Raw genomic sequence first — 21,764 nt, 5'->3', positions numbered from 1 at the left:
TTCCGAAAAGGGAACGTGCCTGTGTAAACGGCACCCAGATCAAGAAACAGACCATTGCCAGCACCCCAGAGTCTCCCTCAGCCAACCACCCTGAAGGTGGCTACTATCCTGATATCTAACACCAAAGATTTGATTGGCCTCTTTTCGAACTTCATATAAATGGAATCATATAGAATGTGTGACGACTTCAGAAAACTGTCTGACATTATCTATGAAAGTGAAAATACTGCCCTGTGACTCTGAAATTCCACCCCCGGGACATTTATGCAAAAGGACTGAGGGCTTATGTCCACTGTGAGACTTGCATGAGAGCGTTTATAGTCGCCCTGTTCTGGGTCGCTCTTCAGAATGAGTCTTGTTTACAGACGGCGTGTGTCACCCATTACGTGAGCACTTACAAAGATTTAACTCTTACTGGTGGGCCTTCTCCCCAGGACACTCTGCAGTGGCCCCGTGGAGAGTGACTATGGCAAGCCACGTGGGAAGCCATCTTTCCCACAGGGGCACTTCTAGGATCCCTCTTCCTTCACTTTGGTCCCAAGGCCCCACCCCCTCCTCTGTGACCTCAAATATAAATAGTGCTCTGAGATTTCAGCAGAAAATTCCTTGGATATGCTTGGACATAGCTCATCTGGGTTTGGGAGGCATCCACTTTGCAAGGATGACCCCAACCCCCACGCGGCTCTTCGGCTACGTGCCCACCTTGTTTTATTAACACTGATTGTGTGCCCCGCCCTGTGCCAGGCAGAAATAAAGACACCGTCTCAGGCCCATGGAGCTCAGGGTCTGGAGGAGACAGACAAGGAAATGGACAGCTACATTGCTGTGTGATATATGAGGCAGGGAAGAGAATATGCAGGGGACAGTAACCCAGGCTTTGGGTCAGGAAGGACCCCTTGATAAGGAGGCATCAAAGCCTGGCCTGCAGTGGGAACAGAAGCTCACCAGTTCACTGGTTTCTTGCCAGATAGGAGAGGATCCTGCTTTCTCTCCTGATGCCCACATTGAAGTCTCCCCTCCATGTTCAGAGTGTGGCTACTCTGGGGGTCTGCTCTGCTCTCCTGGCCCCCAGCTCACTGAGGGCTCAAGCCGCCTCTACACCCTACCAGGCCCTGTCAGGCTGCATGCACACTTGGTGCTGTCCTGTCTCTGTGATCTCTGGGGCTTTCTCAGCTGCCTCTGTCTTCTTCCTCTTCAGGACCTCTTTACCAGGCTGAGGACTGTATCTCCACAATTTCCCCTTTCTCAGGATCTACACTTGTTTTGGAATCTCTAGGTGTGCTCCTGGTTCAGGATGGAAGCCTAGGTCCCTCTGTCTATCCCGATTCTTCCCCAGATCCTCCCTAAGAGGAGAGATAGCAAAACGGACCCAGGGTATGACAGGATGCTTCTGCCTCCTGGCTCATCTAGCAGAAGGATCGGGGAATTCCGTGCTGCCGGTGGGGGGGTGGGGGGTGGGTAGGGGCAGCTGGGATCTTCTGTCGTTGTCAACACCTGGGTGACCCCATTTTGTCATCCACAGAGGGAGGGCTTGATGCCTCTCCAGCCTGTCCACTAGAGCCCCCAGCGTGACCAAAGCCTTCTCTGTCTATATTGGGTCTGGTTCCCCAAAATGAGGTTTCATAGGCAAGCGAAGTAAGGCTGTGCTCCAAGGGGAAACCAGTAAAGGGATGAAGGCAGGAAGCTAAGGATACATGCACATAAATGTCCACAGCAGCATTTTTGGTAACATCTCAAAACTAGGAAGCACTCTAATGTCCAGCAACAGTAGAATCAGTGAAAAAAATGTTATATTCACACAGTTGGGTGCTACTCAGCAATGAAAATAACTGCGCTAAAGCCACACATGACAGGCTGAATACATTTCACAAACTGAAACATATTTGCAACTCATATTCCAGACAAAAGATTAATCTCTCTTATATACAAAGACTTTCTTCAAGTTGTTAAGAGAAAGACAACAGCTCAATATAAACGTGAGCTGCAGATGTGAACAGGCAATTCAGGGAATAGGAAATACAAATGACTCTTAAATGTCTGAACAATTATTTGAGCTCACTGCTAAGAGAAATGCAAATGAAGACTGCACTTTCCAGGCACCTGGATGTCTCAGTAGGTTAAGCATCTGACTCTTGATTTCAGCTCAGGTCATGATCTCATGGTTCGTGAGTTCGAACCCTGCATCAGCTCTGCTTGGAGTCTGCTTGGGATTTTCTCTCTCTCTCTTTGCCACTTTCCTGCTTGTGCTGTCTCTCTCTCTCAAAATAAATAAATAAATGAATGAATAAATAAATAAATAAATAAACAAATAAATAAAACATTTAAAAAAAAGATTCTCTCTCTTTTTAGAGAGACTGCACTTTCACCTTCAAACAAGCAAATATCACAGTTTGAGCACTGTGTTGGTAAGGCTGTGGGCAAAGGAACACTCTAGATATTGCTGGTGCAACTGTAAGTAAAGTGGCCCAAACTGGAGAGCAATTTAGTGTATCCTCCCAGATCTTTCTCTCTCTCTCTCTCTCTCTCTCTCACACACACACACACACACACACACCATATCTTTTGACCCAGGAATCCCACTTTTGCAAAATCATCTCACAGATTAGTACGTGTATAAAATTATCCATCACAGGGGCGCCTGGGTGGCTTAGTCGGTTAGGCGTCCGACTTTCGCTTAGGTCATGATCTCGCGGTTTGTGGGTTCGAGCCCCGCGTCGGGCTCTGTGCTGACTGCCAGCTCAGAGCCTGGAGCCTGTTTCAGAGTCTGTGACTCCCTCTCTCTCTGACCCTCCCCTGCTCATGCTGTCTCTCTCTCCTAGAAAAAAAAATTTTTTTTAAATTATCCATCACAGCATGGTTTGTAATAGCAGAAGGGCTGGAAACAATTTGTACGCCCAAGGGTCCGGGGGGGGGCTATACAAGTAAGTGGTAACATTCAACTATAAAAATGATAAGGATGCTGCACACCCACTCGAATAGCTACAATTTAAAAGACTGACAGCACTAAACGCTGGTGTGAATGTAGAGACACTGAAAGTCTCCTGCACTGCTGGTGGGAATGCAAAATGGTACAGTCACTTTAGGAAATCATGTTTTTAAACTTAAATATGCCCTTGGCATATGAACCTGCATTTCTACTTCTGGGTCTTCACAGATGAGAAGAGAAATGAAAACATATGTCCCTACGAAGACTTCACAGCAGTTCTGTAGCAGCTGTATTTAGAAGAATCTCACACTGGAACAGGAGAACCCAAATGCCTAACTGGAGAAGAGAGAAACTGTGCTTCCTCCCGACCATGGAACATACTAAAGAACAAATTACTGATCAGGAAGCAATGTAAACGAATCTCAAAAACAGAGGGAACGAAGCCAGACGCAAAGGAGTATATGCTTCATGATAACATTTATATGACGTTCTGGAATAGGCAAAACGAATCTATAGGCACAAAGCATATCCCTGGCTGTCTGGGGCTGAGAGAGGGAGAGAGTGACTGGGGAGAGGCACAGGGGAACTTTTGGGGGGCGATGGAAATTGAAGCTGGAACTCTTCCTAACCAAACTGCCGCGTTTACTACTCTGAATTTACTACGCAGAACGCAAATCTTTAAAAGAAGAAACGGATGTTACCAAAGCCGAAAGGAACCCCCACGTCTGGGAGTCCGTGGCTTTTTGCAATTGTTCCCTCCGGCCACCACCAGGGACAAGGGCTGCCCCGGGCCTCAGCCGCGCGCCTGTCGGGCCGCCTTGTCTTTGCGGGGACATCAAGCCCCCAGGACCGCGGCTGGACCACCACCAAGCGCCGGGGGTACTGGGGCCGGCGGTCACCGCGAGGTGGGGGCAGGCGAGCTCCGAGCCGCCGCCGCACCTGCCAGTCGCGGTCTCCAGGTCTCCTGGCCTCCCTTCTCCTAGGGGCGCTTCCTCCGGGTTCCGGCCAGGGCGCCTCTGGTCCAGACTGGTGGCCAGACGGGGACAGAGGTCTGCCTCAGGAGACCCCAGGGGCGGGGCGCTCCTTGCGCAGACCCGAGCGGGAACAGGTGGCCCCCAGCCCTGGTCTCTCTCCCCACCCCCACCCCCCAGTGGTCCTCCAAGGCCCTTCCGAGGGGCCCCGCCCCGCCCCCACTCCATCCCGCTCCGCCCCTGCGAGGAGAGGCGCAGAAACCTACCCCGCTGGTTGGCGCAGGCCGGTCCCGCGTAGGGCCGCACGGATTCTGCCCGCCCTGCTCCCACCCTTAGACGGCCGCTCGGCTCCCTCCCCGCACGAGGTGGGGTCGGGCGGATGGGCTTCGGGGCTCCGTGCGGGGTGGCGCGGGAGGGTCGGGAGGCGGCGGGCCGGCTGCTCCGGCCACGGCTCGGCCTGGATCCAGCCGGGGCGGAGCCGGGAGCCGCAGCGTGCAGGCCGAGGCGCTCACAGCCATGGGCCGGGGCTCTCTGAGAGCTCGAGGGTCACGGGCGTCGCTGCTGCTGTTACTGTGGCTACCTTTGCAGGTGTCAGGGGCCGAGGCGTTTCAAGGTGAGTGGGATGTGCCCCGCGGGGCAGGCGAAGCCACTGTCAGGGGATGGAGGGCCTGAACTGCCCTCCCCCGCCCCACCTCCCAGGGTGGCGGGGAGGACAGGGCTCGCGGAGGCTTTGGGCAAAGGCTCTCCGTAGGACCTGCCCAGGGACTGTCCCCTGTACTTGGGCTAACCTTGGGGTCCAGACTGACACACTCTGCTCAGCTGACACAGTGCCAATGGCAAAGCAGTGGTGATGGTGGTTGGAGGGGGGGGTTCCCCCTCTGAGCAGCTGCCCAAGTCCCTAGACCCTTCTTCTAAGATTCTCTGCTGTGACCGCCCCAGACCCCACTCACCAGTGTGGACTTTGCCTGCAACTCCATCCTTTAAGGGCCAGCCCACTGGTTCCCCAGAGCCCCTGCTGTGCCCTCAGACTAGGGGACTAGCTGTGGCCTCCATGCTCAGGCTTGGCGGCAAGCTCATCCCACATCCCAGGGCCTCGGGGCAGCGTGTATGTGTGTGTGTGTGTGTGTGTGTGTGTGTGTGTGTGTATTTTGTTGATATTGTTGCCTTGTTTGGTGAGATAAAGAAGGGTGCTCCAGACAGTCAGGGACTTGGGAAGTAACCTCAGCAACCCCCCCCCCCCGCCCCCTGCTGTGCGTAGGAGGATTGGCCGGTCCTGGACGTGAAGTGCCCCTCCAAGGGCCTGGGAGGACACCAGGGAGGAGGCAGGAAGGGCTGGGCTGGGTGAGCTGGGAGCGCTGGGTTCCAGAGCACTGTGGGGGAGCACCATAGGGATGGGGTCCTCTTCTGTTCTGGGGCCAGGAGGAGGCAGGGTGATAACCCTCGTGCCTTTGAGGATGGCTGCCCCCTGCTCCTCAGCCTGGGATCTGGACAGGGTGGTATGACCCCTGGGAAGAGTGGAGAGGGGCTTCGTGCTCCCGCCACCACACCGGCTTCCGCAGTCAGCTCCCACCCGAATCCTCTTCAGCTCTTCGCCGCAGCTCTGCCTGTGCCTCCCTCTCTCTCCTCACAGAGACACCCCTCCCCTCTCTGCTGGGGAGGCCTAGGGCCAGCAAGATGTACTTCTCCACACTCACTGAAGTCCTCTCAGGGGTGGGAGATACCCCCTCCCCACCCTGCTAGCCCCTCCTCCCAGAAGCACTCAGATCCTTTCCCCCAACCATGGCAGCCCACTCATCCAACCAGGGAGGGCTTCCTGGGGGAAAGGGACTCCTAGAACTGCTGCTCTTCCAGGTCTTTGATGCTGGGGTCTGGGGAAGAAGACGGAGGAGGAGAAAGGAGTTGGGGTGGCCTGGCAAGAGCTGAGCCACTTCCACAGTCAGCCTTCTTGGCGTGGGGTTGGGGCTGCGTGGGTGCTAGGGATCTGTCAGCTCTGGCGGCTGCACTTGCTTCCCCAGGGATTGTGTCAGAGGGCAGGGAGGGCTGCCTACAGGCTCTGGGCTGCCTGGGGCCTGGCTCCCACGGGGCTGGGCGGGTGTAGTGAGGGTTGCTGGAACCCACTGTGGAGTGGGGGGCTGGGAGCATTCCAGGGGAGCATTCCAGAGGCTTCTGAGTAATGCTTGGCTCTGGTATTCCAGAGCCCCCTTAAAGCATACCGGGCCTGGGAGCAATTCAGGCTTTGTCCCCCGGGCCTCCTCATCTCGAAGATCCAAGAAGGGGGCTTCCAAGGACTTCTCTGGAAGTCCTGCTTCCAGCATGAAGCCCCCCAAGGGGAACTCTGGGCAAGGTGGGCCTCCCAGGACATCTGGCTGTTGTTTTTCTCAGATGGCGGAGAAGACACAGGCATCCTCTCTTCCCAGATCTCTCACCCCAAAGGCATCTGCTGCCCAGTCTAAAAATACCCGAGGCTGCCTCCCCTCTTCCTTCCCCTCTGCACTGGGGCCCTTGATCTCTTCCTTGTGATCTCTGATCCCTGAGCCTCCCCCAGGTCAGTGCGACTCTCGCCTCCCCAGCTGAACTATCCTTCCCAGCCTCCTCTGTCTGTTCTGTCACCTCTCTGGTGGCTCCTCAGTTCCAAGGATGCCCCAGGAGTGGCCACCCTCCCCCAGGCTACACCTCTGAATATTGAAGGTGGAGTCTCCTGTTGCTCCGGCTGATGTCCTATTAGCTCATCCCTCTGTCGTCCCCGACTCCTCTATGTTCCCCAGGATCCCCTCAGCTTTTCCTCTGTCTTCACCCCAGGAAACAGCCCCGGGGAGCCGGTCACCCTGCACTGGGTCCTGGATGGACGACCCCGGCGCACGGTCACCTTGCAGGAGCCGGTCAGTGCCAGGTCATCCTTCCCTTCGCAGGGGCCTGGGGCCTCCCAGCCCCTTGGCCCCTCTTCAGACGTCAGCATGGCAGTCTGGCTGGGGTCCTCTAGGCCCCTTTCAGGAGGGTTGGCAGGTGGGGGTGGGGAGACACATGCGATCACATGAGCCTACACACATGGAAGTCATTTTCAGGCCTCCTCCCCCACCCCCCCTTCTCCCTCCCTCCCAGAGTTATCCAGGCTGCCCCCACCCCACCAGGCAGAGATAAGGCCAGAATTTGTGGGGCCTGAAATTTTCCAGACACCTCTTTGTGAAAACACCAAAATATCTTCCTTTTGCAAAGTTTAGCAGAAAATGTTACCCCGTGGACACATTGCTGTTTTCTCCAGGAACACTGCAGCCTCTCTGGCTCGTGCAGAACCCACTCGTGGCCGGGAGCGCTGGTCACCCTCCTTGTGCAAATCCACCTGATTTTGCTTCTCCAGGATGCTGCGCCCCAGCTTGTTGCCAACACGCATCCATCACACACTTCCAGAATAACCACGCTCCCATCTGTATGTGCCACACACATAGCTTTGTGTAGCTTTGCTGCAAACCAAGAGGCCAGTGCCCTTGGTATCCCCGTTTCACAGAGGGGCAAACTGAAGCCCAGAGAGGTTGGAGAAAGCACGCAAGGTCACACAGCTCTTTGGCCCAGAAGCCTGAGAGCCACTAAAGCCTGAAAGACTTCTAATCATTGGCCAATGTCCCCCAAGTCTAGAGAGCCCTCTTCATCCTGAATTTTCCGGACAAACCACTGTCCAAGGCAGCAAGGAGGAAGGCAGGAGAGCACTGAAATGGAGGCTGGGAGGCCCCCATAGGCCAGCTGCTTTTAACCTAGGGCCCTCTTGGGTCCTCCAGACCCTCAGGGGCCCCCATGCAAGCATGGTGCTGACCCCAGCTTTGAGTTGGTTGTCCTGGACATCACTGGCAGAGGGGAAGGCTGGGCACATGCTGGGCACCTCCCTCCCAGTCCAGCCTGGGCTGTGATGAGGAAGGGCATCTCAGAGGGCCTTGCTTTCCCCTGCCCCCAGGAAGCCTGCCAAGCTGAAGACAGCAGACAGAGATGAGGCAGGGAATCCTGTCCAAGAGGCAGGAAATACCCACATTTCAGGTTAGGGAGGGGATGCCTAGGGAGGAGCAGGGTCACCAAGAGGGCAAGAAGCAAGGAAAAGCCGCAGCAGGACAGAGAGAAGGGAGCCCAGGGTGGGGGTGAGGTAGGAGGAGGCTTTCCATCTGGGGCTGCTGCCTGTGTTTGGCACAAACCTTTCTCCAATCAAGTAAGTGACATTCCAGCCATGTGAGCTCATGCTTGGGGCCTTGGGGGGGGGGGTCTTGGCTGGGGTTGCGGGGTTGTCTGCCTCCCACCTGCAGAGAAAGCCCCCCCCTCCCCCGCAAGAATCTGAGCCCCTTGGCCTGGGGCCCAGCCCAGTGCATGGTGCAAAAGGAAGGGCCGGCAAGGGTGAGGGCCAGCATTCCAGACACAGCAGCCCTCCAGGTTGCTCCTGGACTGGTTCCAACTGTGGGCACCCAGCCAGGCGGAGTGGACGGGGGTGGGGTGTGTGTGTGGCAGATGGGGTATTTCCACAGGGTGGGAGAGGCAAACAGGCCAGGGGGCGGAGAGGCTGCGGGCTGACATCTGGCTGAGATGTTTGTCTCTTGGCCTGAAATGGGGGGTCAGTGTTTACAGGCGACGCAGGTGCGGGGCAGGCCTTTGGGAGGCTAGGGGGATTTTCAGTTTGTCAGAACTGAAGGAGGAGGGAGTAAAGTCTGAATTCTAGAGGGGGTGGGGAGCAGCAAGATACAGAAAGGAGGCGGTGAGGAGGCCTGAGCCCGGCTACCCAGTGCTCCCCCAGCCAATGTCTTCAGGACCCCACTGTCCTCCCCACGTAGAGGAAGCCTTCCAGCTGTGACAAAGGAGGCAGGGCCAGAGGAAGGGTCCAGCACCCTGGGGCAAGGCAGTGTACCTTCCTGGGACCCCTCGTCTCATCTCTCTGGAGGACGAGGCGTGCCCCTCGCAGGCTATGTCAAATGGCTGTCGGAACCAAAACTGTCCAGAGACTGGGAACATATTTGCCTGCATGTCCTCATCCCCACACCCATCCACACCCAGGCCAGTGGGGAGCCTGCTGCCCCCTGTGCTCTCCCTTGCCATCCAGCTCCACATCCCACCTCCTCCCTCAGCCCTGCTCTCCTTCTTGCCCAGGTCCCGAAGCTAGACATGGGGCTGGTGGCCTTGGAGGCTGAAGGGCAGGAGCTCCTGCTCGAGCTGGAGAAGAACCAGTGAGTACCAGGCAGGGGAGGGGCGAGGAGCCAAGAGCAGCTCCCCTCTCTGGAGGGGATCAGTGCTGGGGGCAGGGATGGAGGGGAACCCATAAGGGAGGCTGGATGGGGGGAGGGCCCCAGGGGAAGAGGTACAGGAATTGTCCTGCCGGCCCGTGACCGTGACCGTGACCGGCTCCCTCCAGGTGAAGTAGACTGCTGAGGCTGGATCAGCCCTGCTGTGGGACACACACATTCCAACCCCATGATTCACCCCCAGGTGAATGAGCATCGCCTACCTAGTGGGTGCTCACAGGGTATGCTGAGTCAAAAGAGAATCCAAGATGGATTCCAAAGCTGGGTAGGTGCTCAGGGCTGAGGGGTAGCGGAGACAAAGTTAAGACACCTTCAGGGGGCAGGGATTTGTCTGGCCTGCCTGGAGGGTCTCCATCTGCGGGGAAGGGAGCAGTGGGAAATGAGTTTGGGGAATCCCAGTAAAGCCAGATCACAGAGGCCATTTTTTTTTTTTTTATTTGAGAGGTAGGGAGGGAGAGAAAGCAAGGGTGGGAGGCAGGGGGAGTGGGAGGGAGAGAATCTCAAGCAAGCTCCATGGTCAGCGTGGAGCCCAATGTGGGACTCAATCCCACAACTCAGATCACAACCTGAGTTGAAATCAAGAGTCAGAAAGAAGCTCAACCAACTGAGCCCCCCCAGATACCCCCCCAGAGGCCATTTTAAGGCTGAGTGTCTTTGCAGAGCCAAAGATTCTGAGCTGGTGAATGAGTAGGCAGAGCTGGGCTGTGTGGGGCGGGTGTCCACGATGGGGTCTGGAAACCATCCGGACGGATTCATCAACAGCTATCATTTATCGAGGGCTTGCTTCATTGAGGACAGTGTTCTAAACAGTCCACACATGTTGGCTTCTCCCCCATGGAGCCAGATGGACCAGGAACATTCTCTAGTTCCACTGAACCATAGTCCCTCTGGGGTTCAACGTCCCCACACATGAGAGGGCGTGACCACAGCACCTACTCTTTGGGTTGAGTTTGTGTATGGAATGGGGGAGCAAAGCTGGGGAAGGTGGAGGAAAAACTTGGAGGTGGAGAGGCAGGCACCAGAGGTCTTTGGGGTGGTCTGGCAGTAAAGAGGTCAGAACGAGATGGGGATCTAGGATTTTCTTTACAGAAGAGAAATTAACTCATGGTTGATCCACCTTGGTGGGAAGGACCCTGGAGAGATGGAGAAGGAAAGTGGAATCTTTGGGGCGCCTGGGTGGTTCAGTCGGTTAAGCGTCTGACTTTGGCTCCATTCATGATCTCATGGTTCGTGGGTTCGAGCCCCGCGTCGGGCTCTGTGCTGACAGCTCGCTCAGAGCCTGGAGCCTGCTTCAGATTGTGTCTCCCTCTGTCTCTGACTCTCCCCTGCTCAGGCTGTCTCTCTCTCTCTCTCAGAAATAAATAAAACATTAAAAAAAAGAAAGAAAGTGGAATCATTAATGGAGTGGAGTCTGAAGAAGATGGGGATGGGGACCCCTGCTCAGGTGGGCGGGCAGGAGCAGCTGTGGGCAGGTGGGGACTCTGGGGGCCAGAGAAGGTCGGAAGGACCTTGGAGGTGGGAAAGTGGATGAGAGAGAGGACTGACCAGAGGCCTGACAAGGCTGGGCATGGGGCAGGGCCACCCAGGGAGTTTACTGTTTCCTTGGCTCCAGGTTGCACCTCCTCATCAATGTCCCCTGAATCCTCCCGCCTGTCCCTCCCCAAACCTGTGGACCGAGCTGCCCACCACAGACCCCACAGGGACCACAAACTCTTTCTCCATTCCTGCTCCTCCTGCTGCTTCCCACACACCCACTTCCCACACCTCAGCCCTCACCAGGGCTCCTTCCTGCCCTCCGCCTTTCCTTCTCTAGCCCAAGGGTTTTCTGAGCTGAGCAACACACAGTCGCTTCTGTCCCTTCCCTAAGATACATTTGGGTGCTTCTTCAGTGCTATCCCTGTGCCTCACTCACGGAGCTGCTCAATTAGTATTCAGGGAGGAAGGCTGGAGGGCCTCCTGGAGGAAGCCAGGCTGAATTAGGTGACTCTTACCACACCCCCTCCCAGCAGGCTGCTGGCCCCGGGATACACAGAAACCCACTACTCCCCAGATGGGCAGCCAGTGGTGCTGGTCCCCCACCACACGGTGAGCTACTTCCGTGGGCTCTGAGGACAGGGTGAGGAATGCTGGGGGGTGCACTCCCTGAGGACCTCTCCACCATTCCTTCCCATTCTCCTCCCCTTTTTAAGGAGAGGCTGGAGCCAGCCCCCCACCCCACCATGCCCTCTCTCTCTCTCACCCCTCCCAGTTCAGCACTGGCTGAGATTTGGGACTGGGTCCCTTGCTCTCCAGGACCACTGCCATTACCATGGACGTGTGAGGGGCTTCCCTGACTCCTGGGTAGTCTTCAGCACCTGCTCTGGGATGAGGTGAGGAGTTCTGGGGGAGGGGGCTGGGCCTGGGCCTGGACGACGAGTCTCCTCACACCCTCCTCTGCACTCTTCTGAACTCTAGGGGCCTGATCACACTCAGCAGCAATGCCAGTTATTATGTGCATCCATGGTCAGCTGGAGACTCTGAGGGCTTCATCACTCACAAGATGTTCCGGACCAGGCAGCTGCTCAGCTGGAAAGGGGCCTGTGGCCACAGGGATGCCGGGAACAAAGGGGGCATGGCCAGCCTTTCTCGTGCCACTCAGATCAAGGTCAGGGGCACAGATAGGGGTGGGAGTGGGAACGGAGTATCCATAGCCCTCCAGATCAGAAAAGACAGGAATACTCAGCCTCAGTTCAGGGCCTCCTGTCCTGATACTTTTATTTGGAGGCTGAAGAAACAAGCTCTAGCCATTTTTTTAAAAATATTTTTATTTACTTCTAGGAGAGAGAAAGAGAGAGAGAGAGCGTGAGCAGGGGAGGGTCAGAGAGAGAGGGAGTCACAGACTGAAACAGGCTCCAGGTTCTGAGCTGGCAGTCAGCACAGAGCCCCACGTGGGGCTCGAACCCACGAACCGCGAGATCATGACCTGAGCGAAAGTCGGACGCTTAACCGACTAAGCCACCCAGGCGCCCCTGAGCTCTAGCCATTTTTAAACTTAACTTTGTGCTTCCTGGGAATTGGGGCTGGTGGTCAGGACTCAAGCCCAGCAGCCTGCCACTCAGGGTCACCGTTGCCTCTGCCCAGGAGAGGAGGGAGGTCCGCGGGAGCCCGAGGTTCTTGGAGCTGTACATCGTGGCTGACCACACACTGGTGAGCAGAGGTCCCAGAGGGCTGGGGGGTGGGCTGGGGCCAGCTCAGCCTGCCACCACCCGTTCTGTGTGGCTTTCCAGTTTTTGACCCAGCACCGGAACTTGAACCGTACCAAACAGCGACTCCTGGAGGTGGCCAACTATGTAGACCAGGTTGGCGTTGGCGGGAAGAGAGCCCTAATGGGGTGACTGCGACATGGGCTGGCAAGTCCTAGCAGGCTGTGGCAGGGTTGGGGATGAGAACTGGGAATGGAGCGGAGAAGAGAGCCCCCCCCCCCGGAAAGGAGCGCCGGCACTGGCACTGTGGTGCGTCTTGTCCCCAGCTCAGCCGGGTACTGTCCACAGATTCTCAGGACACTGGATATTCAGGTGGCACTGACAGGCCTGGAAGTGTGGACGGACCACGACCAGAGCCGCATCACGCCAGACGCGAATGCCACGCTCTGGGCCTTCCTGAAGTGGCGCCGAGGGTTGTGGGCACGATGGCCACACGACTCCACGCAGCTGCTCACGTGGGTGCCTCCTACGCCCACGCGGGTCCCCGGCTGGGCAGCCCAGAGTCCTGGTCACGCCCGGTCACGCTGCGTTCCGCCTTCAGGGGCCGCGCCTTCCAGGGTGCCACAGTGGGCCTGGCGCCCATCGAGGGCATGTGTCGCGCTGAGAGCTCGGGAGGCGTGAGCACGGTGAGCTCCGCCAGGAACAGGAGGGCGCAGGGAGGGGCGGGGCAGGAGGCACCCCCCGCAGCCCGCAGTGATGTCCCTATGCCCTTCCAGGACCACTCAGAGCTCCCCATCGGCGCAGCAGCCACCATGGCCCACGAGATAGGTCACAGCCTTGGCCTCAGCCACGACCCTGACAGCTGCTGCGTGGAGGCGGCGGCCGAGCAAGGCGGCTGCGTCATGGCCGCGGCCACGGGGTACGGATGCCGCGGTAGGGGAGGCGGGCGGGGGTTCTGGGGGAGGCCCCGTTAGACCAGGGGGCCTTCTCTGCCTTTCTTCAGGAGAAATGGTTATCCCTGGATTTCCCCTTCGGTAAAATGGGGATATTGGTCACAGCACCCACCCACCCCGAGACTTCTCTATGAGGCTTAAAGGGAGGAAACGCAGGAAAAGTGGATTCTCAAAAGTATGAGGCTTTTCAGAACCTGCTAGCAAGGATTCTCCAACCCCGGGAGTAACGGCCGCTAGGTCGCAATTCGACCTTGAGTCCTGGGCTGCCTGGTGCTGGCGTGACACCCTCCCGTCTCGGGCTCGCGGTGTGACTTCGTACGGATTACTTGCGCTCTTCGGCCTCTGCCTGTAGAGGATCCCGGCTGCCTGTTGCTTAGGCGGTTTCTGCTCATCCAGGGGCCGCGTGGCCGAGCACAGGGAGGAGTGGCGGGAGGGGGTCGGAGACGAGCAGGGGTGGAGGGGGGCGGTGCCCCACGCCCGACCCCCTTGCCCTCCCGTAGGCACCCGTTCCCGCGCGTGTTCAGCGCCTGCAGCCGGCGCCAGCTGCGCGCCTTCTTCCGCAAGGGGGGCGGTGCGTGTCTCAGCAACGCGCCGGACTCCGGGGTCCTCGCGCCGCGGGCGCGCTGCGGGAACGGCCTCGTGGAGGACGGCGAGGAGTGTGACTGCGGCCCCAGCCAGGTCAGGTCCGCGCGCCGGGTCCGCGGGGGCCGAGGTGGCGCCGCGCTCGCCCCCTCCCCCGGGGTCTGGGGCGCGGCGCGCTCACCTGGCCGCACACCCTCTCTCCGGCTCCAGGAGTGCGCGGACGCCTGCTGCCTAGCCCACAACTGCTCGCTGCGTGCGGGGGCCCAGTGCGCACACGGGGACTGCTGCGCGCGCTGCCTGGTGAGGGCGAGGGAGGCTCGGGGCGAGGGTTAGGGGGCGCTGGGGAGCCGGCTGGTGGTCTTGGCTGATGGGCGCCCTCCGGGCCGCTGGCGGGTGCTGGCTCTGCTCCGCGCGCGGGCCCGCCTGGCCCTCTTACTTGGTCCTCCAGCCTCTCTGAGCCGCGGTCTCGGCGTGGATCACTCACTGTCCGTTGTCTCGCTGTGCCTCGGCCGCCCTCCCTCCACCTGGTCACCTGAGTAGCTGAAGCCGGCTGGCGTGCCGTGCCGCCGAGCCGCTGGCGACTGTGACCTCCCAGAGTTCTGCACGGGCGCTTCCCCCTTCTGCCCCTCGGACATTTTCCTACTGGACGGCTCACCCTGCGCCAGCGGCCGGGGCTACTGCTGGGATGGCGCGTGTCCCACACTCGAGCAGCAGTGCCAGCAGCTCTGGGGGCCTGGTGAGACTACCGAGTACCCGGCCCCAGCCTCGGGACTGCGCCTCAGCAGGGGAAGATGGGCGGGGGACTGAAGCCAGCGCGGTCCGCCCTTGCTTCCTCAGGCTCCAGCCCAGCCCCAGAGGCCTGTTTCCAGATCGTGAACTCAGCAGGAGACGCCCACGGAAACTGCGGGCGGGACGGCAAGGGTGGCTTCGTGCCTTGTGCGCAGAGGTGGGGAGCGGAGCCGAGTTAGAGGAAGCCGGCTAGTGCGTTGGGGAAGAAGGACGCTCTGGCCATTCGGTCACCCTCCACTTTCGTCCTCAGGGATGCTCAGTGTGGGAAGCTGCAGTGCCTGGGCGGGGAGCAGCGCCCACTGGCACCACACACGGTACCCGTGGACTCCACCATTGAACTAGGCAGCAGTGAGGTGACATGCAAGGGTATCTCTCTGCCGCCTGGTGTCCAGCTAGACCTGCGTGACTTGAGCCTGGTAGAGCCAGGGACCCAGTGTGGCCCTAGAATGGTGAGCCCTGTGAGCCCTGCACATCCACCCAAACCCTCCCTAATGCTGGAGTCCTGCAGGCCAAAACGTCACTCCCCCTCACTGCCTGGTGCACACACCGCCCATAGGTGTGCCAGGACGGGCGCTGTCAAAACACTACCTTCTGGGAGCTGGAGCGATGCCTGACAACCTGCCACGGCCATGGGGTGAGTGGCCAGAAAGGGGATGAGGGGGTGGCCTTGGGGTTCCTGATCCCATGGGGCCCTCCTTCTCTCTCCTCTGTAGGTTTGCAACAGTAACCATAACTGCCACTGTGCTCCCGGCTGGGCTCCGCCATTCTGCAGCAAGCCAGGGTTTGGTGGCAGTGTGGACAGTGGTCCTATACGGCCTGAAAGTGTGTCCATGGAGGGCGGCGGGGTGTGTGTGTGGGGGGTGGAGGGGTTGGGGTGGGGCACCTGCTGAGGACTGAGCCTTACCCTTTGTCCACAGATCACAAGGCCTTCCTGCTGGCGGTGACCCTTAGCTTTCTGCTGCCTCTGCTCCCTGGGGCCGGCCTGGCCTGGTGCTGCTGCCGGCAGCCAAGATCCCGTCTCCAGCAATGCCTTTGGGGCTCAAGGAGGGATCCTGCATGCAGTGGGTAGGCTCTGGGTCCACCCCTGTGGTTCCTGCTCTGCAGAGCTCTGCTGGGTCTGGGGAAGCTGGGGTGGGGTCCTTAGACCTTCCTCCCAGGAGCCGAGAAGTGGGCAGAAGCAGTGGGAAGAAGCCCTGAGCAGGAGGCCACGATGGCCTCCCATTGGAGCCGATGGTGGGGATCCCGTGGGGCCCTCTACCCCGCCTCATTACTGTGGTTCAGCTCTTGTCCACCTGCCGTGTTTCTCCCACCCTAGACTGCCATTGTTCTACCAGCTTAGAATTCGGTTCTTGCTCCGTTGTGCCCTTCCAGACTTACCTAGCTTCCAAGCCACCTCTCCCACTTCCTCTGCTTGAATCTTTTCCATATGCCTTTAAGGTCCCCAAATGCTGGACCCGGCACACCCTTTTACTCCTTGCCGCTAGTTAGCTATGGCGCTGGCTGCCCTTGTGCCAAGGGCCTGTCCCTGACCCAGTTCTTCATAATCTGGGAGGAGGGTCACGTAATACGGAAGCATGGTTGATTTAGGGCTGCCCCTTCAGTGGGGCGCTGGGCACATCTGACGCACTGGCCTTGGGAGTGCTCTGGGCAAGCTGCTGGAAGGGGCAGGGTTTGCACTGGAGATAGGGGCAGAGGGCATCCTAGACAGGGGCAGGGCACCAGCCAGGTCCCAGGCTCTGGGACGGCGTTGACACAAGGAGCAGTGATTGCAGGTCAGTGGGGGAGGGGCAAGGTGGCAGAGTTTGGTGTGTCGGCGTCAGGGGGCCTGGAGACGGTGGGGCACAACTGCATACCAGCACTAAAGCAGAGTCTTGTGGACGGCGGAGACTGTTTCAGAGCGATGGCAAAGGAAGTGGCGAGGCGCTGGGAGATGGGGCGTGAGGAGCCAAGTTCGGCTTGGAGCCACTGAGGGCAGCAGGGCTACCCAGTGACAAGGGACACAGGCATGGCTGCTCCTGGGTGGGGGGACGTCCAGCCCACTTTGGACGCTGAGTGATGCCAATATCTGGATGGTGCCAGGCTGCCGGGGTGATGGCAGAGCTAGAGAGAAATGTCAAGGCTAGAGAGAAGTGCCGGTGGCCCTGGGAGGGCAGGCGTCTGAGCCAGAGCCTGGCCCCAGGGGCCTCTCTCGGGAGGGGACAGGAAGGACCTGGAGGGAGTGACATGGGCCAGAAGGCAGAACTCAGGCTGGGCGCACTGCTCATGACCACCGTTCCGCCCTCCTGCCCTCTTATCCCACTGCTTAGGCCCAAAGATGGCCCTCACCGGGACTGTCCCCCCAGGAGCATTCACGGCATGGAGTCAGGCCCAGCGGTCACTGAAGAGCCCGGACCCTGGGGTGAGTGAAGCACAGTAGGAGATGGGGAGGGAAGTGAAGGATGGGCTCTTGCCTTCTGCCTCCTTCTAGACAGGCCCCCCCTCTCCGTTTAGCACCCAGTCAGTCACCTTGAGGCCCCTGTCCCCACCCTGCTCCAGAGACTTCTGCCTGTAGTCACAACACTTGTCCTCCACCATTGCTCCAGACCTTAAAAACTCTGCAGGAGCCCAAGAGCCACCTTGAGAAGCTTCTGTCCTGTTTCCCGGCCTGCAACCCCAAGGTAGGTAAAGACCCTCCCCACCTCATCCACACATCTCTATTGTCCCTCATCTGCTGTCCCCTACTCTGAGGTTTTTCAGTGTGGGTTATTATGCAAATGAGATGTGACCTTGTGGAAAAGCTATTGTCACAGAGGCCAGATGCTGGAAGCCCCTAGAGAGAGAAGTTGTATCTCCTTCGGGGTCATTAGTCCTCACTGAGAGAGGAAAGGGGATCGCAGCCCTCAGGGGTGACCTCTCCTCTTCATTTGCAGCAGGTCAAGTCCAGAAGCCAAGCTCCTGTCTCTGGTGAGAGAGGGGCTCCTGAGATGAGGATACTCACAGACAGGTGACTGCTGACAGCCACTCCAGGAACTTGGTCTCCCAGGGGCAGAGCCAGCAAATCGCACTTCCTGCACGTTTGCAGCCTGCAAGTTTCTTCCCTGAGTTGAGCTCTGCCCCACCCACTCCAGGACCCCAGAGCCTTATGGGAAGGTGCCCAATGCTGTCCCCATTCCTTAGGGCTGCGGTATCCTGGTAGGGTACATATTCCAGCCCAAGAATCTCAGTCCAAAGAGCAAAGGTCATGTAGTCACTGACTTCCTGTCACCAGGGGAGGGTCATTCTGGGCATTGGGAGAGGTCTCTATCCAGGGAGCCCAGGTGTCTCTGCTATATGCACTTTGCCTCCACCCAGCTCTTGCAGAATCCAGTGACTGCTGGGCCAGAAGCCTGGGCTCCAGCAGGCCTACATTTCAGACTGAATCTACTTCCCTGGAACCTGGCCCCTGCAAAAAAAAAAAAAAAAGAAAAGAAAAGAAAAAAAAAAAAAAAGAAACGAGGTCCGCAAAATCCTTGGGACTCTCCGCCTTCCCTTTTCCTGCCTTGTCCTCCAGACACTTCCTCAGCCTCACCCCTGTTATTGGTTGTCCACCGGAGGTTTTGGAGCAGTGTGGGTCTGCTGTAGCCCTCTCACTTTGGACATTACTCAGCCTCCCCTCCATTCCATGGAAGGGGACAGTGAGAGCTGTTTTAAGAAGGATACCGGGGCACCTGGGTGGCTTAGTTGGTTAAGTGTCCGACTTTCGCTTAGGTCATGATCTCGCGGTTCGTGGGTTCGAGCCCCGCGTCGTGCTCTGTGCTGACTGCCAGCTCAGAGCCTGGAGCCTGTTTCAGTCTGTGACTCCCTCTCTCTCTGACCCTCCCCTGCTCACGCTGTCTCTCTCTCTCTCTCTCCTAGAAAGAAATAAAACATTAAAAGAGAAACTTTAAAAAAAAAAAAAAAAAAGAAGGATACCAAAGTATAAGTCAGAAGAAAGATATGCTGACTTGAGCTTCTGTGAGTCTTTTCTGTATGTAAATTCAGCCCCATGGGGCTCCCTGAGGGTCCCAAGGAGTGGTGGCTGGTGGGTGGAGCCTCAGATGGCAGCCGTGGCCCCCGATATACCTGGGCATAGCATAGTGTTGCCTAGCTTGAATGATCCCTTTGCCCCCCCTCTTCTGTCTCCCTTGGAAATTCTCAAAAGTCACTCTCTCCCCATTCTTTATGAAAGAATTTCTGAGTGATCTTCTGTATCAGCCAGCTGCTGCTGCATAACAAAACCACCCCTGAAACACAGTAGCTTAAAACCACCACTTCTGTGAATTGGTAAATTAGGTTAAACTCAGCTGGTAGGTCAGTCGGGCTCATATGCTTGCAGTCATCTTCTGGCCAATTGGGCAATTCTGCCTCTGGGTTTGGCTGGCTATTGCCTAGAGTGATGAGGACAAATGGGCTATGTACCCATTTTCCAACAGACTAGCTCAGGCTTGTTCAGATGACAGCTGGGGAGGGTTCTAAAGAGGAGGACCAGGATTAGGGTAAGGCAAGTGACGCACTTACCTTGAGCGCGCGCACACACACACACACACACACACAAGGCAATCAAGATAAGTAATATTTTAATGCAGTCTTTTAAAGGATCAAAGTTAATGCCAAAAAGTCAACGATGAACAAAACATCAACATTTTAACTGAACATCAGATCAGTAACAATGTCATGTCAAGCCATGTTGGAACCTGAGGCAGAAGGAAAAGTCCATAATAGTGATCCTGTCTCACTCTAGCCCCAGCCCTGTTGGAAAGCAAGTGGAAGCTTGCAAGACCTCTAGAAGATTCTATGACTGGCACACTTTACTTCGCTAACACCCTATTGGCCCAAGCAAGTCACAGAGCCAGCCCAGGTTCCAGGGGTGGGGAGGCTAACTCTATCTCTTGCTGGCATAGCATCAGGATCCTGTTTCAGAGGTCATGGAGACTTGGGGAATTTTTGCCACCAACCACCCCTTGCATTGGCAGCAGAGAAGAGGCAGCCCCAGAGGTTGAATGAGATGGTTTTCTAAAGCTGCCTTCTGTCTTAATTGTACCCACGGGGTTTCGATTTAGCCAGATGACCTGAGTAATGACATGGAGAGGTTAATGCCACTGAAAGAAGTTTTTATTACATACAGTTCCCAAGAGAAGGGCTCATACCATGCCACGCAGGATCACATGGGGAAGCATGAGGTTTGGTCAGGAGGCCAAAGCAGGAGTGAGGGGACAGCCTCGGAAGGGCAAGGTGGGGCAAGATAAATGGCTCAGGATTGGCCAGGTATGGGGTGTAGGGATGGTCTTTAACTGTCAGGTACTTGGCTCAGTGGTGATTTAGGGCAGGGCAAATATTGGCTTGGTAAGAACTAGAAAACAAGAGGCCCTTGTGGGTATGGGCTCAGAATTGGTTGCTCTGCACATGAAAGACATATTCACAGCCAAATCTTCATTAACTCTAGGAATTAGCCAGCCCAGGGAGGGGCAGTCTCTCCCCCAAACACCAAGCTCCTCCCCACCCAAGATGTCAAACTATCATAAAATACAAAAATAAAGAACATCACTAATACATCTCTTCACGATCTCACCCATCAGGGAGTATCTGGACCCCATGGGACTCCCACTCATATTTCATGTCTTGAAATGCCTAAAACTGCATGATAAAGAGAAAAATTGCATGATAAAAATGGAATGATCAAAAGTTGGATTTACCATCTTTTTATTTGGATTTACCAAAGTGGTACTTTGAGGGAAATTTTACAGCCACGGTATTTTTTATACAAAGAGAGCTAAAAGTCAGTGGGATAAAGCTCCAGTCAAGTTAAGAAGTTAGCCCAGGACTAGATGATTTTGCTGATGAATTCTACCAAACATTTATAGAAGAATTAATGCCAACCCTTTCCAAACTCTTCCAAAACACTCAAAGAGGAGGGGACACTCCCAAATTCATTTTAGGAAATCGGCATTGCCCTGGTAACAAAGCCAAAGAAGGACGATACAAGAAAACTAGAAAGCAATATCCCTGATGAATACAGATGCAGAAATTCTGAACAAAATATTAGAAAAGTGAATTCAACAGCACATTAAAAGGATCATACACCATGATCAAGTGATCTGAGATGTGAGGATGATTTAACATATGCAAATCAATAAATATGATACACCACATTAATAGAAAGATTTAAAAAATATGATCATCTCAATAGATGCAGAATAAGCATTTGACAAAGCGCATCATTCTTTCATTTAAACCCTCAGAAAATTGGGTATAGAAGGAGTATACCTCAACATAACAAAGGCCAGATATAACAAACCCACAGGTGACATATTCAGTGGTGATCCTGGAAAGCTTTCCCTCTAAGAACGAGATAAGGATACTTAACACCAACCACTCTCTTTAAGCATAGTGCTGGAAGTGCTGGTCAGAGCACTTAGAAAAAAAAAGGAATGAGACCTCCAAATCAGACAGGGAGAAGTAAAATTATCTTTGTTTGCAGATAACATGATTTTGTTTTACTTAAAATTTTTTTTAATGTTTTTTTTAATTTATGTCTAGGAGAGAGAGAGAGACAGCGTGAGCAGGGGAGGGTCAGAGAGAGAAGGAGTCACAGACTCTGAAACAGGCTCCAGGCTCCGAGCTGGCAGTCACCACAGAGCCCGACGCGGGGCTCGAACCCACGAACCACAAGATCATGACCTAAACGAAAGTCAGATGCTTAACCGACTAAGCCACCCAGGCGCCCCTATTTTATTTATTTTTAAAGTTTATTTATTTATTTTGAGTGAGGGTATGAGCAGGGAGGGGCAGAGAGAGAAGGAGAGAGAGAACCCTAAGCGGGCTCAGAGCTGTCAGCACAGAGCCTAACTCAGGGCTCCATCCCACCACCTGAGTGAGATCTGAGATCTGTGAGATCATGATCTGAGCTGAAATTAAGAGTCAGAGGCTTAATCAACTGAGCCACCCAGGCTCCCTGACATGATTTTATATATAGAAAATCCTAAAGATTCCACCAAAAAAACCCCCAAACCTGTTAGGACTAATGAACAAATTCAGAATTACCACATTCAAAATCAACATACAAGGATCAGGTGTGTTTCTACACACAGACAAACCAT

At 56.1% G+C, this 21,764-nt stretch overlaps 1 protein-coding gene across 1 annotated transcript; it reads left to right on the top strand.

Annotated features, from left to right (window-relative positions):
• Positions 1–4,334: 4,334 nt before the first annotated feature.
• Positions 4,335–18,340, top strand: ADAM33 (ADAM metallopeptidase domain 33). Its single transcript, XM_039224912.1, has 22 exons — positions 4,335–4,510; positions 6,697–6,776; positions 9,013–9,089; positions 11,171–11,249; positions 11,457–11,533; positions 11,619–11,808; positions 12,285–12,350; positions 12,431–12,502; positions 12,695–12,861; positions 12,948–13,032; positions 13,123–13,265; positions 13,800–13,977; positions 14,092–14,181; positions 14,422–14,617; positions 14,719–14,827; positions 14,921–15,119; positions 15,227–15,304; positions 15,384–15,492; positions 15,588–15,735; positions 16,977–17,068; positions 17,206–17,327; positions 17,580–18,340. The coding sequence occupies exons 1-22, from the start codon at positions 4,414–4,416 to the stop codon at positions 17,655–17,657; spliced, it is 2,532 nt and encodes an 843-aa protein (XP_039080843.1). The 5' UTR covers positions 4,335–4,413; the 3' UTR covers positions 17,658–18,340.
• The last annotated feature ends 3,424 nt before the right edge of the window (positions 18,341–21,764 follow it).

The sequence above is a fragment of the Hyaena hyaena genome, unplaced genomic scaffold, assembly GCF_003009895.1.
Source record: "Hyaena hyaena isolate Hyena2069 unplaced genomic scaffold, ASM300989v1 scaffold_16, whole genome shotgun sequence".
Taxonomy (NCBI): Eukaryota; Metazoa; Chordata; class Mammalia; order Carnivora; family Hyaenidae; genus Hyaena; species Hyaena hyaena.
The sequence above is the reverse complement of the archived record's forward strand: the minus strand, read 5'-3'. Positions and strand labels throughout refer to the sequence as shown.

Coding starts and splice junctions, on each gene's coding strand:
- ADAM33 (XM_039224912.1), top strand. CDS start 4,414: ATGGGCCGGGGCTCTCTGAGAGCTCGAGGGTCACGGGCGTCGCTGCTG. Junction 11,534..11,618: donor AGCACCTGCTCTGGGATGAG/GTGAGGAGTTCT, acceptor TCTGAACTCTAG/GGGCCTGATCACACTCAGCA. Junction 17,328..17,579: donor TCCCGGCCTGCAACCCCAAG/GTAGGTAAAGAC, acceptor CTTCATTTGCAG/CAGGTCAAGTCCAGAAGCCA.